At 36.3% G+C, this 14,748-nt stretch overlaps 1 protein-coding gene across 4 annotated transcripts in view; it reads right to left on the bottom strand.

Moving 5' to 3' along the window:
• RAP1GDS1 (Rap1 GTPase-GDP dissociation stimulator 1) overlaps positions 1-14,748 on the bottom strand; it is a 148,263-nt gene that overhangs the window by 119,813 nt on the left and 13,702 nt on the right. For 3 of the 4 annotated variants that reach the window (XM_045820371.1, XM_045820373.1, XM_045820375.1), the window contains exon 2: positions 12,214-12,324. In XM_045820371.1, the coding sequence (XP_045676327.1) occupies positions 12,214-12,324 (111 nt within the window). The remainder of the gene's footprint in view (positions 1-12,213; positions 12,325-14,748) is intronic. The other variant, XM_045820374.1, reaches the window with a different exon arrangement.

Below are 14,748 nucleotides of genomic sequence, written 5' to 3'. Positions count from 1 at the left end.
GACAGCATGAGTTTAGCAGACTCCTCTGTAACACGGGTCCCCCACCCCTGGGCCATGGATCCTATGTGGAACTAGGCCACACAGCAGGAGATGAGCAGCAAGCAAGCTAGTGAAGCTTCATCTGTATTCACAGCCACTCCCCATCACTCTCATTACCACCTGAGCTCCACCTCCTGTCACATCAGCAGTGGCATTAGATTCTCATAGCAGTGTGAACCCTACTATGAACTGCTCATGTGAGGGATCTAGACTGCACGCTTCTTAAGAGAATCTAATGCCTGACGATCTGAGATGGTGCTGAGGCGGTGATGCTGGGGATCGGCTGCAAATACTGATTATCATTAGCAGAGAGCTCTGACTGCACAGAGACCATAAGAAATCAATTGCTTGCAGACTCATATCAAAACCGTATCAATGAGTGGCAAGTGACAATTAAGCTGCATCTGGTGGCAGGCTTTAAGTCCGAATCCAACAGTTATTTTAGCCCACGTGTGACCTGCCCCCTATTTTATTTACCACTTCCATCTGTGCCTCTTTCCCACACTGTGCACTTGTCTCTATCACAGTTTCAGTAAGTCCTCATGCTAACAATAGGCAAAATGATAAAAACAACAAATGTTGCTGAAGAGCTTCTTTGAAAAGGGGGAAAGACTCAATGATGAGACAGCGGAAGACTCTAAGACTGCCAACAAAAAGAAAGCTGCACTTAAAAGAAAATACCAAGAGTCCTACTTAAATTATGGGCTCATTGCAACAGGTGATTCACATTCTCCAAGCCCACTTTGTATAACACATGGTGACCAGGTATCCAACTAAGCCATGAAAACTTCAAAACTGTCTCGCTGCATGAAGACCAAGCCTCCATTAAAAGACAAACCTTTGGAGTTTTTCAAAAGAAAAAAAAATGTGAACACAAAGAACAGAAGCAATTTTTGAAGGCCACCACCTCACCAAATGTGTCTGCACTAGGACCATAATTCTTAGTGGCTAACCACAAAACTAAGAAGCCCCACACCGTTGGTGGAGTTGATCCTGCCTGCTGTGAAGGGCATTTGTCGTGAACTTTTAGGAGATGCTGCAGTTCAAAAGGTGGCACATGTTCCTCTTTCAGCTAGCACCATAACTAGACGAACTGATGAAACAGCAGAGGATATCGAGGCACAATTGTTAGAGAGGACTAATGAGTCACTGTGGTACGCAATCCAGGTTGACAAGTCTACCAATGTTGACAACAGGGCAATGCTTGTTTTTGTGTGATGTATTTTTCAGAAGGATGTTCATGAGGATGTATTACGTGCACTTTTGTTGCCAACCAAGACCACAGCCGCAGAACTGGTCAAGTCTTTGAATGATCAGTTATCAGGAAAACTGAATGGGTCATTTTGTGTCAGTATATGCACAGATGGAGCAGCCGCCATGACTGGATGGCTCTCTGGTTACAGTACTTGGGTCACAGTGGTCGGTTCTGAACATGAGTCTACACACCTTGTCATCCATAGAGAAATGCCTGGCCGAAAAATGTCACCTGAACTTAACATTTTGCAGGATGTGACCAAAATTATCAACCACATTTAAAAAGTACATGCCCTTAACTTCCATCTGTTCATGTAGCTCTGTGAAGAGATGGACACAGAGCACACACATCTTCTCTAACACACAGAAGTGAGATGTTTCTAAAGGTAGATCACTGACCAGAGTTTTTGAGTTTCAAAAGCCAGTGCAGAGATTTCTTTCAGAAAAAACAGTCACCACTGGCAGCACATCAGGTACACAGAATGGGTCGCAAAATGTGCTTGCTTGTGTGGCATATTCAACCTGCTCAATGAACTCAATCTGTCACTTCAGGGGAGAACAACAACTGTGTTCAAGTTGGCAGATAAACTGGCTGCATTCAAAGCCAAACTGTAATTACGGGGCAATGAGTGAACACTGGGATTTTTGACATGTTTCAAACATTACCAGAGATTCTGAAAGAGACTGAGCCGGGGCCTCCTTTCTCCCAGCTGGTGCATGGTCATCTATCTTGGCTTTCGAAACAGTTTGAGCATTACCTCCCAACCACAAAAGACCCCTAACTGGGAAGGAATGGACCTTTGACTAAGTTATAAATAAGCCAGGTGAATCCACTTTGTCCATGCTAGAAGAAGATCAACTGCTTGAAACTGCAAACGACAGTGGTCTAAAAGTGTGTTTGAGACAGCTTCAAATCTCCATACGTTGGGTTAAAGTCAAGGTGGAATATCCTGAGATTGCCACAAAAACACTGGAAAGCCTGCTTCCATTTTCAACATCCTATCTTTGTGAAGCAGGGTGTTGTTTTTGTTTTTGTTTCTTTTTGCAGTGACAGCAACTAAAACAAGAAAAACATGTCACTGTCTCCCATCACCCCCAGATGGGACCATCTATTTGCAGGAAAACAAAGTCAGGGCTCCCACTGATTCTGCACTATGGTGAGTTGTATAATTATTTCATTACATATTACAGTGTAATAATAATAAAAATAAAGTGCACAATAAATGTAATGCACTTCAACCACCCCAAAACTACCCCACGGCTGTCCATGGAAAAATTATCTTCCACGAAACCAGTCCCTGGTGCTAAAAAGTTTGGGGACTACTGCTGTCGAAGGCTAATGAGTGGTATTCCCCAGGTTCTTCCACAGTGTTTTTTATGCTTTTTTAAAAGTATACTTTATTGATTATGCTATTGCAGTTGTCCCATTTTTTCTCCCCTTTATTCCCCTCTGCTCCATACCCCCCTCCAACATCTCCCTCCCACTTTAGTTCATGTACATGGGTCGTACATATAAGTTCTTTGGCTTCCCCATTTTCTACACTATTCTTAACCTCCTCCTGTCTATTTTGTACCTACCAATTATGCTTCTTATTCCCTGTACCTTTTTCCCATCCTCCCTCCTCACCATGCCTGCTGATAACCCTCCATGTGATCTCCATTTCTGTGATTCTGTTCCTGTTCTAGTTGTTTGCTTAGTTTGTTTGTGTTTTTTTTTTTTAGTTTCAGTCGTTGAGAGTTGTGAATTTGTTGTCATTTTACTGTCCATACTTTTGATTTTCTTCTTTTTCTTAGATATGACCCAAGACCCTTTAACATTTTATATAGTAAGGGTTTGGTGATGAACTTTAACTTGACCTTATCTGGGAAGTGCTTTATCTGCCCTTCTATTCTAAATGATAGCTTTGCTGGATAGAGTAATTTTGGATGTTGGTCCTTGCTTTTCATGACTTTGAATACTTCTTTCCAGTCCCTTCTTGCCTGTAATGCACTGAGACAAAGAAATAATGTCCCAAATGAAAGAAGAGATCAAAACTCCAGAGAAAGAACTAAGTGATGAGGAGACAGCCAATCTATCAGATGCAGAGTTCAAACCAATGATTATCAGGATGCTTACAGAAATGATTGAGTATGGATACAAAATAAAGAAGTAAAGACTATACAAAATGAGATAAAGAAAAATATACAGGGAACCAACAGTGAAGGGAAGGAAACTAGGACACAAATCAATCATTTGGAACATAAGTAATAAAAGAAATATTTAACCAGAACAGAAGGAAGAAACAAGAATTCAAAAATTGAAGACAGGCTTAGGAACTGCTGGGACAAGTTTAAACGTTCCAACACCTGAATAAGGCATGACAGAAGAAGAAGAGGAAGAGCCAGAAATTTAAAACTTTCTTGAATAAATAATGAGAGGAAACTTCCCCAGGCTGGTGAAGGAAATAGACATACAAGTCCAGGAAGCTCAGAGAGTCCCAAAGAGGCTGGACCCAAACAGGAACACACTGAGATACATCATAATTATATTACCCAAGATTAAAGATAAAGAGAGAATCTTAAAAGCAACAAGAGAAAAGGAGACAGTTATGTACAAAGGAGTTCTCATAAGACTATCAGCTGATTACTTGAAAGAAACCTTACAGGTAGTCTTGATACTTACTGAGCACCTTGACTCAATATGAAATTTCTTATTCCATGAATTTCATGAAAATACTACTTCAATATTGAATTGCTTTATATATTGCTGGTGAGAAGTCTGATGCCAATTTGATTTTTTTTTCCTTTTAAATAATGATCTTTTTGCATGGAGATCCTGAGAATTTCCTTCTGGGCTTATTTTTACCTATAAATCTAAGTTTAACTAGACTATTCGTTTGAGTTAATAATTGTGGGTCAATTTTCCCATGTACATTGACCCTTTCAATAGGCAGATTGCAGTCTTTCTTTACTTTAGAAAAGTTCATAGATTTAAATATTAGCTGTTCCATTGTTTTTTTCCTCCTTAAGGACTCCAGCTGCATGTATGTTGGATCTTTCTGCCTATTATCTATACCACTCACTTGCTCACTGATGCTTTATTCTGTCTTCATTCTTCTGCCAATTTTCTTCTATGTTACACATTAAATTTTCAGTTACCACTATTCTTCTTTGGTACTTTGTAATTTAGTCCTAATTTCTAAAATAATCCTGTCTTTTTCTTAAATTTCTCCTGGTCAAGTCTTAGTTCACATCTTCCTGGTATTTATCCATTTGGATTCCAAGTTTCTGAATTTGTTACTTGAGGTTTCTTCTTTTCCTATCTGCAAAGGCTTAAGGATGTTTAATATAGGTCATAATGTTCTGTTACTGATAACTCCTTCATGGTTGGTTTAAGAGGAAAATTTTAACAACTAAATGTTTTGATTCTTATTTTCTGCTTTATTCCTTGTAGTGTTTTTGTATGTATATCATCTGCAATTCCCTATTCAGTGCACAGTCTTTACTTTCCTTAACTAGTAATAAAAGATGTACACAGTAAAAGTAAAGATTTGAAAAGTAAACCTTACATGAATATCTAGGTTTCTTAGCCCAAAAGTTCCCTCTTCTGAACTTAAACCAAAGGGAGTTATTTTATGGTTTTCTTATTTGTACCAAACACTTAGTTTCTCCTTTTTGCTTCCTTCTTTACCTTCACCACCAACTTATAAAGGCAAGCGGTTTCATCCACAAAAGTGGCACTGTCCTGATCTGTTGCCTAGCGTGTGTGTTCTTTATATATCTCCTCCTCTTGATTTCCCAACAGCCAGTGCTCTAATAGAATCTAAGGCCAGTTATTAGTATTTTCCCACCGAAGTAGGACTTTTTTCTTTCTAAAGGCAATTTTGATCATGTACTATATTACCCCTGGGTTCATGGTTCAACCCATTCCCCTTTCACCTTTTCCATGTTAGTCTCTGCAGCCTTCACTGAACACTCTCAAAATGGGCTCTGAAGCTTACTAGGCTATATTTGTATACTTATTTCTCTCCTAGATAATCTGTAGTTATTACTGTCTCCTAGTTATGCTGGAGGAATAGGTTATGGTTAGTTGGTTTTGATCTCTTTGTTGATCTGTATGAATTTTCAGAGGATGTGTGGAAAAAAAATTCAGATTTAGGTTGCTGTCACTATTACAAAATAATGGCCATCCAGGAGTGTCAGTTCATCAGGAATTGTCAATGTCTTTTTAGTTGACCATTTATCTAGTTTCATCTCCTCTGTTCTTCAAATACCATGAGGTGGGCAAAAGTAGGTTTACGGTTATATATGAAACAGTTAATAAAGCTATAGCCTGCATGTCTTTTTCCATACGAACAACTGTAAACCTACTGTAAGTCTACTTTTTCTCACTCTTGTATTTATTTAGGAAAAACTGACCCTTTGATAATTTATGATTAGCACCAACCATAAGCCCTCATGAACAATAAACACAGTAACTAAAAGAGCCAGATGATACAAAAATATGTGAAGGAAGTGAAGAACATAATGAATTGGCATGCAAAGGAAACATATCTTTTCTGTGGTGTATTTGATAACTTAGGGTAAAAAAGTGAAATCTAGTTATTACTACAAAAGAATTAAGTAAAATAAATTTTCATTTCTACTAAAACAGCAGCAATCCTTCATGTTCAATAACTGCACATTTAACATGGCTATTGAAAAACAGTTGACTATAAGTTTTGAAGTCCTTAACTTGATAAATAATATTGGCACCTGACAGTAAACCTGTTCATAAATATAAAAGGCACAAAGCAGGCCAAAAACAAATGACAACAGAAAGTTCTTACTGTTAGAGAGGATTCAGAGTAACCTACATTAGCAGCTTGTGTACATAATTTGATATACTTAGGATTATATTCTAGAAGAGAGCCAAAAATCAATACAAGGGCTAAGAAATAACCTAAGAATTCAATAGGTATACAAGTACTATGATATAAAGTTAGGAATGTGGAGCTAGACAGTAAATACTTTTTTCTTTAAAGCAAAGTAAATGTGTTCTCTGACAGGGTGGTTGTTTTTATTTAACTTTTTAATTTTTTTTAAGATTTTGTTTATTTATTCTTAGAGAGAGGGGAAAGGAGGGAGATAGAGAGGGAGAGAAACATCAATGTGTGGTTGTCTCTCACATGCTCCCCTCTACTGGGACCTGGCCAGTAATCCAGGCATGTACCCTCACTGGAATTGAACCAGCAATCCTTTGGTTTGCAGACCAGTGCTCAACCCACTGAGCTATACCAGCCAGGGTTCACAGGGTTGTTCTACAGAAAATAAACAATTATGTAACTTTTGTATGAAACAGAAATTGTCATCAGGCAATTAACTAAACAAAGTCAAAGTACTTTAAGGTAAATGAGGCAATGAGACAGAGGAAAACAGCCTAATCCTACAGGAAAATAATTTAAAGCTATGTTGGTTATCATGCTGGCATTGTTTTTTTGTTCCTCAATAATGTAACATAGTCCCCATGCTCTTACTATGGAACAGAAATTTTATAATGAATGGACTGTTAATTTTTCTTGTTTTCAGGCCTTTGATTTATGATAGTTTGTCTTGCAAGGTGATTAAGATGTCATACTCTCTAAAGACAATTTCTATCTTAATGTTCAGAGATGAGAATAGGTGCCATATTGTTTTGATTTTCAAAAAAGGACAAAATAAAGTAATCATACTACAATTTAGCAAGCATTTATTGAGAATCTTCTAACGAGTTTCTGAATCAAAGGAGACAAGAATAAACAGAAGCTGATTTCTTGGCTGGTAGCCTTCATATATTTACTAAAAACATTTTAAAACTGAGATCTGAGGTACTTATATAAGAAAATGAATACTTCTATATTAATTTAGATCAGAGATTTACACAAACTGATTGCGTAACGAAATGTTTTCCATAAAATCTAGTAAGTACTAAAATTTTCTCTTATCTCTTAAGATTCTAACATATATACTGTATTTAATATTATCAAAACAAAAATGAAAATCACTCTGAAGTCATACATCAAAGTAAAAGTTCTAATTTCAGATTATGATCATTTGTAAAATGCAATTCAAATATACTAAATTCCCACAGTGTAAATTTTAGAAGCGTAATTTCTTTCCTTTCAAAACTGCCCTTTCCAGTGACAGGGTTGCAGACTATAAATAAAACTTAAGTTTAGATTCCCATTACACACATTACCATCTTACCATCCTACCATCTACCATTTGAACAAAAAGGAGAAATCATTCTTTCTCGATCAGGTGCAATGCTGGTGCAAACAGTGATATTTTTAGTTAAAGCACCTGACACTAAGAATTATGAAACTAGAAGGTCTCTGTTTTATATATAACACTACAGATTCACTTAAGTTAGATGTTTTATAATTTTACCTTTAAGAGGACAGTAGTAATAGAATCATCACTTTATTCAGGGAAGTAGGAGCAACTGTAGAAAATAAACATCTTACTGGTATTTTTACTTTTTCTTATTTAAAAAGCAGTTGTTAATTTTATAAAATATAACAATAAATACCTATAAAAGTACCAGTCTACAGCTCAAGTGAAAAAAAAAAAAGGTTATACATCGCCTTTTCTCTTAAATAACAATTTGAAATTAATTTTTTAAAAAATAAGTATTTAAGGCATATTAAAACCTAGCTTACGCAAACAATTTCACATTCTGTAAACTCAGCAAAAAGCTGTACTTTACTCAGAATATAATTTTTTATTTTGTAATCTAAGAGTTTCAATCCAAACTGATTCTGCCAGAGCAAAGCAAGTAACACTACAGGGTTAGTTTCCATTATCTTTTAAATGATGATAATAGTACCTCCTCAAGAGCTACAGGAAAGATATAGTGCCGAGTCTAGTGCTGAGCACATGGTAGGTGCTCAGTCATTGATAGAAATCAGTCTTTAAGTCAAAGACTAGATATCTGCATGAACTCCCTTTTCCTATGTCAAATTATTTTGTGTTCAAAGTATGCTGAGTGAAAGAAGCCAAACAGAAAAGAATCATATGGGCATGATTCCGTTTATATAAAAATCTAGGAAATGCAGACTTCTGGCCAAGATGGAGACATAGGTAGACACACTGTTCCTCCTCGCACAACCAAGATAGGGACAACAACAATTTAAAAACATAATAACAACCAGAACTGACATAAAATTGAACTGTATGGAGGTTGAACAACCAAGAAGTTAAAATAGACACATTCATCCAGACCGGTAGGAGGGGCAGAGCCGGTAGCGTGTGTGTGTTGCAGAGCAGAGAGTGTTGGGACCGGGTGTACAAGGAATCCAGGGTGCACAAGACCGTAGCAGGTGGACCCTGAGTGCACAAGTGGCAACAAGCAGACCCAGCAAGGTGGTGATTGTGAAGCAAGGCACTGCACACAACCCAGGATCACAGCGCTGGGAAATAGAGCCTTGGGGCACTGATTGAAACCACCTCTGGGGGTTGAGGTGCAGGGAGAGACTCCCAGCCTCACAGGAGAGGTCACTGGAAAGTCCCACAGGATGCACAAGCCCACCCACATGGGAACTGACACCAGAGGGGCCCAGTGTGCTTGGAGGAAGTGGTGGAAGGGATTGAGGTCCAACGGAGAACGGAGCAAACGCCACTGTTCCCTCTCAGACCTTGCCCCCACATACAAAGTCACAGCCCAGGGACTGGGGTGCCCCGCCCTGGTGAACACCTAAAGCTCCGCCCCTCATATGTTACAGGCGAGACCAGACCAAAGGAAAAACAAAAAAGATGGCTCAAACAGAATTGAAAGCCCCACAACCAGTACTTCTAAGCAACTGAGAAATAGCCAACCTATCAGATGCACAGTTCAAAGCACTGGTGATCAGGATGCTCACACATATGGGTTGATTTTGGTCACAAATTAGATGAAAAAATGAAGGCTACAATAAGTGAAATGAAGAAAAATGCACAGGGAACCAATAGTGATGAAATGAAAGCTGGGTCTCACATCAATGGAGTGGACCAGAAGGAAGAAAAAAACATACACTCAGAAAAGAATGAAGAAATAAGAATTCAAAAAAACGAGGAGAGGCTTAGGAACCTCCAGGACATCTTTAAACATTCCAACATCCGAATTATAGGGATACCAGAAGAAGAATAGGAAGAGCAACAAGTGGACAAGTTATTTGGACAAATAATAAAGGAGAACTTTCTGGCAAAGAAAATAGACTTCCAGGAAGCTCAGTCCCAAAGAAGGAACACACCAAGGCACATCATAATTACATTAGTCAAGGTGAAAATGAAGGAGAGAATCCTAGAAGCAGCAAGAGATAAGGAGACAGTAACCTACAAAGGAGTTCCCATCAGACTGTCAGCTGATTTCTCAAAAGAGACCTTGCAGGCAAGAAGGGGCTGGAAAGAAGTATTCCAAGTCATGAAAGGCAATGGCCTACATCCAAGATTGCTTTATCCAGCTAAGTTTTCATTTAGAATGGAAGAGCAGATAATGTGCTTTTCAGATAAGGTCAAGTTAAAGGAGGTCATCATCACCAAGCCCTTATTTAATGAAATGTTAAAGGGACTTATCTAAGAAAAAGAAGATAAAAAACATGTATAGTAAAAGGACAGCAAACTCACAATTATTAACAACCACACCTAAAACAAAAAGAAAAACAAACTAAGCAAACAACTAGAACAGGAACACAAACAAAGAAGTGGAGATCACATGGAGGGTTAGCAACAGGGGAGTGGGAGGAGGAGAGAGGGAGAAAAGGTACAGAGTATAAGTAGCATAGATGGTAGGTAGAAAATAGACAGGGGGAGGGCAAGAATAGTATGGGAAATGTAGAAGCTAAAGAACTTATGCCTCATGGATATGAACTAAAGTGGGGGGAATGGAGTGGGAGAGGGTGTGCAGGATGGAGGGGAATGAATGGGGGTAATAGGACAATTGTAATAGCATAATCAAAAAAAATCTAGGAAATGCAAATTAATGTGTAGTTACCACAGATTAGTAGTAGCCTGGGAATGGGTAAAGGAAGGGACTGTGAAGATACAAAACAAAAATTTAAGAATGAGAAATCCATTCATTATTTTGATGGTATCCAATTGGATGTTAGACATGAATAAAGCTGTTTTAGAGGTAAAGCAAAAACAAAATTCTTTTGTGTCAATATCTTAGATATGAGGGCATCAATTTTGATACAGCTGCTATGAAAGACTTATTTCTTTTGTTCCCTTCCTGGAGAGTCAACAGTTTAAACAGTAGAGTTTATTGTTTTTTATTAACACCTTGTGGTTATTTGACTTTAATATTTGATGACAGACAAATTCAAGAGCATTTTCAATAAATGGATTCCATGAATAAGCCTCTAATTCTGAAATTTAATCCAATAATTATATATAATTATCAATATTTCTTGAATCTGTTCTTTAAAAAGTTATAAACTTTTGCTTCCTTTTTTTAATTTTTCTCCATCTCTTTACCAGTCTTTACAGAAGGACTAAGCAACCCTCCACACACAACAAATGACATCACCTCCATGTCCTTCAGTTCCTGAACAAATGATTCATTTAAATAATTCTGTGCTTTTCTAGAACAGAGAAAAAACTGGGCCATTGAAAACAAAGTTATAATAAAACAACTCTTCAAAAAAATGAACTTGAAATACTCAATTTACTTAGACTACTAACATGATTATATAAATCTGCTTATATAGGCAATTGTGAAAATCAGGCCATCACATGATTTTTCTAGTCCTCTAGGCCAGTATTATCCAAAATAACTTTGTGATAATGGAAATGATTTGTATTTGTGATGCCCAAGGAGGCAGTCGCTCAACCAAGCTGGGCTACTGAAAAATAAGACTAAGGAACTTAATTTTTAATTTAATTATTAGATTTAAATAGCCACATGTATCTACTACATGTATCTCTTTTCCTTTACCATCGTCTTATCCAGATGCTCTTACTAAAGTCCTTATGTTATATGTTTTTTCTGTTATGTCTAATATCAAAAGAAAAAGAATTATGGAAAAAGAATTTTCAAAGCTAGCTTTAAAATGTGCTTTTTGATGAAGAGTACTAAAATCAATTATTTTAAATTTTCTAATCAGTTTACTAAAAAATGAATTGAAAGAAGTGACACATATATCTCCGAGTGCTTGAAATTGAGACTTATAACAATATATACTCTCTCTCCTAAATTCTTTGTCGGCTACATAATTAGTTCCAGGATAAGATAATGGCATAATTACAAACAAGCACAGTGCAACCCGTAGCACAACCAAACAAAATGAAATTCATTCTGCACCTATCTCTTCACTGTGAGAATAGAGAAATTAATGCATAGAAATATGATGGATCAAATGCAACAATATAATGTGTTTGTCAATGAAAAGCTGTATAAATTTCACCTGTAACATTATTTACCACCATACTACCAAAATCTTACCTCAATTTTAAGGGAGGTGGGGATAAGTACTAATGGTTCTTTTCAATTAAATCTAAGCATACACATTTTTTTAAGTAAAATTATTAAAAGTGTGGCCATAAGATCTCAGTAAAAATACTTAGGTATTTTACGGTTCCTCTGTTTCTCCTCCCTAGTCTCCCCACATACAAACACAGTCTTTTTTTTTTAAAGAACAAATGTGTAAAGAAGAAAAACAACTATGGTGCTTATCTGTAATGAATAAAATATTGGCTTCTCTTTGAGAATGGTATTAATGTCATCATCACCATCAGTCAATTCCCCCTTTCTTCCATTAACTTGGCTTTTAGAACCTTGTAGGTGGAGAAGTGGGGTAGGAGGGTGGAATATGTAAAACAACCTCAGTATTTAGAGATAGGATTCAAAAGAATTCAAGTTATGTGAGTGCAAGTTATATGATAAACTACATACCAATGACTGCTGTTCTTTTTGTTTGGCATTTGAGTAAACATAATGAAACTTACTATTTTGAGCCAAGGCTTGAAGCAGACAATCCAAGCATCCTTCTAAACTATCCTCAGTTCTGTCAACAGCTGTTATCTTCAGCTTCTTCAAGGTATCACTGAGATTATCTGCTTATAGAAAAAAAAAATCAGAAACCTCACTAACCATACGGCCATCTCATGCTACATAACAGTTACCACTAATAGGCAATGGGCTCTCATTAGAGTAAATTAACACCCACATGCATTCCAAAAATGGCAATGGACTGTACTATTTCAAACTTTTTAAGTAAAATTTTACCCATTTAAGTCAAATATAAAACATTCATCCTGTATATGTAAAATACCAGGAATATTCAACAAATTGTCACAGAACACCTTTTTCAGCATTATTATACCTTATTTTTTAGCTTGTTTAGGAAATGAGTCATAGTTAAACAACAACAAACAAAAACCAAAACTCTAGTTCCATAGAAAAAATTATATTGTTTCATTTTATGCTTCCTCTGCTGTATTTTAAGGACATAAAAAGATGAAAGTTTAGAAATGTTTCAAAATAATGACTTAAACTAATACCAAGTCTGATGACCATATAACCTATTTTAACACTGCTATGTGAAAAACACTTCAAATCAAAATATCATTTTAAGCCAAAACATGTACATTTTGGATCATAAAACTATGCTCGCCTCTTAAATTATATATGGATTCCAACAGGGGTGTCAGACCCGCGGCCCTCAGGCCACATGAGGCCCAGGATGGCTATGAATGTGGCCCAACACAAAACCATAAATTTACTTAAAACATTATGAGACTTTTTTGGGATTACGTGTTGCAATGTATTTAATGTGTGGTCCAAGACAACTCTTCTTCCAGTGTGGCCCAGAGACACCAAAAGGTTGGACACCCCTGTGTCTAGGCTATAGATTATCAAAATCTCTTTACACTATTAAAATTATTCAGAATCTCTAATAGTGTTTTACATCAATTAATTCTATTGATATTTAACATACTAAAAATTAAAACTGAGATTTAAGATTTTAATTTAAATCTGACACTTATAAAACTACTGTTACATAATTAATATTTTAATGAAAAATACCTATATTTGAAAGATAAAAACTTAATGAAAAAGATGGTATTTAAAAAATTATTAAATTTACTGGGCTGACATTGGTTAATGAAATTATGTAAGTTTCAAGTGTATAACTCATCTGTAATACTGCACTGTGCTCCCCACCCAAAGTCATCTCCCTCTGTCACCATATATTTGAGTTCCTTTACCTGTTTCTGCATCAACTCTCCTTTCCCTCTAGTAACCACCATACTGTTGTCGGTGTCTATGAGTTTCTATGTGTCGTCTTTGTTTGTTTGTTGCTTTCAGTTTTCTAGCCAAGGTATGAGTGAAATCATATGGTTATTGATTTTTCCCATGTGATTTATTTCACTTAGCATGATATTCTCAAGATCCATTCATGTTGTTGCAAATGACAGTATTTCATCTTTTCTTATGGCTGAGTAATATTCCATTGTATTTATGTACCACATTGAAAGAGGTGGTATTTTTTCTACAAATCACCGTAATGTCTGCCTTAATAGAAGACAGTAGGTTCTCATATCTGCTTCTATACTCAATCTTTTGTAATTTGTTGTTTTGGTTGAGTAGATGAAGAAAATTCAGCCTCATTACACATATACATAGTTGAAAAACAGGAGTGGAGTCTAATGGTCTTTTTGGATAATCATGGATATTCTTTGATACCACACCAAAACATAACAGGTGATAGTTTTTTAAAGATTGGTTGCCATGTGGAATCTGAAACAATATTAATGAGCCTTTCCATCCCCTACATTAAAATCCACTGGTCTCTTGCACTTTAAGTCTGTTATGCATGCAAGATATTTATCATCAATACACTGGGTCATTAAAATTGAGGTCAGAGTTATACATACCTTTCAAATAGTGACACATTTTATTGAGCTATTTTAAAATACCACATTTGTTAATATCACCAATCTCATTAAAAGACTCCTTCAGTATTGAGAACTAGTCAAGCTCAAGGTGATATAAGTTTTCCAAATCACTAATTTTTTCTTAAAAACTCCACTTTTATCACTGGCAACAAATATGGTCAGCTGTTTTCCTTAAATAGCAAATTAACCTCATTCATTTATGAGAAAATGTCTGTCAAATATGAAAAATCAGTTTGTCAGTTCTTTCAAATAAAAAATGTTATTCTATGACAAAAAAAGTATCTTGGTCAGTTCACAACTCAACCACAAGTGCTATTTCTTCAAAATAACCACCAGACTTTGCAATGTAATGAAAGTGTTATGTATGTACTTCTCACTTCATCAGATAGAATAGTTTTAATGTGTATACAAAGGTTGAGGGTTTTTAAAAAGATATTATTTATGTATTTTCAGAGAGAGAAGAAGAGAGAGAGAAAGGGTGAGAAACATCAATGTGACAGAAACATCAGTCAGTTGTCTCTCATATGCACCTTACCAGGGACAAACTCGCAACCTAGGCATGTGTCCTGAGCAGGAATTGAA

Source organism: Phyllostomus hastatus, unplaced genomic scaffold (genome assembly GCF_019186645.2).
Source record: "Phyllostomus hastatus isolate PE091 unplaced genomic scaffold, TTU_PhHast_1.1 phas_scaffold_39, whole genome shotgun sequence".
In the NCBI taxonomy this organism is placed as follows: domain Eukaryota; kingdom Metazoa; phylum Chordata; class Mammalia; order Chiroptera; family Phyllostomidae; genus Phyllostomus; species Phyllostomus hastatus.
Note: the sequence above shows the minus strand (reverse complement) of the source record. Positions and strands in the feature narration are given on the sequence as shown.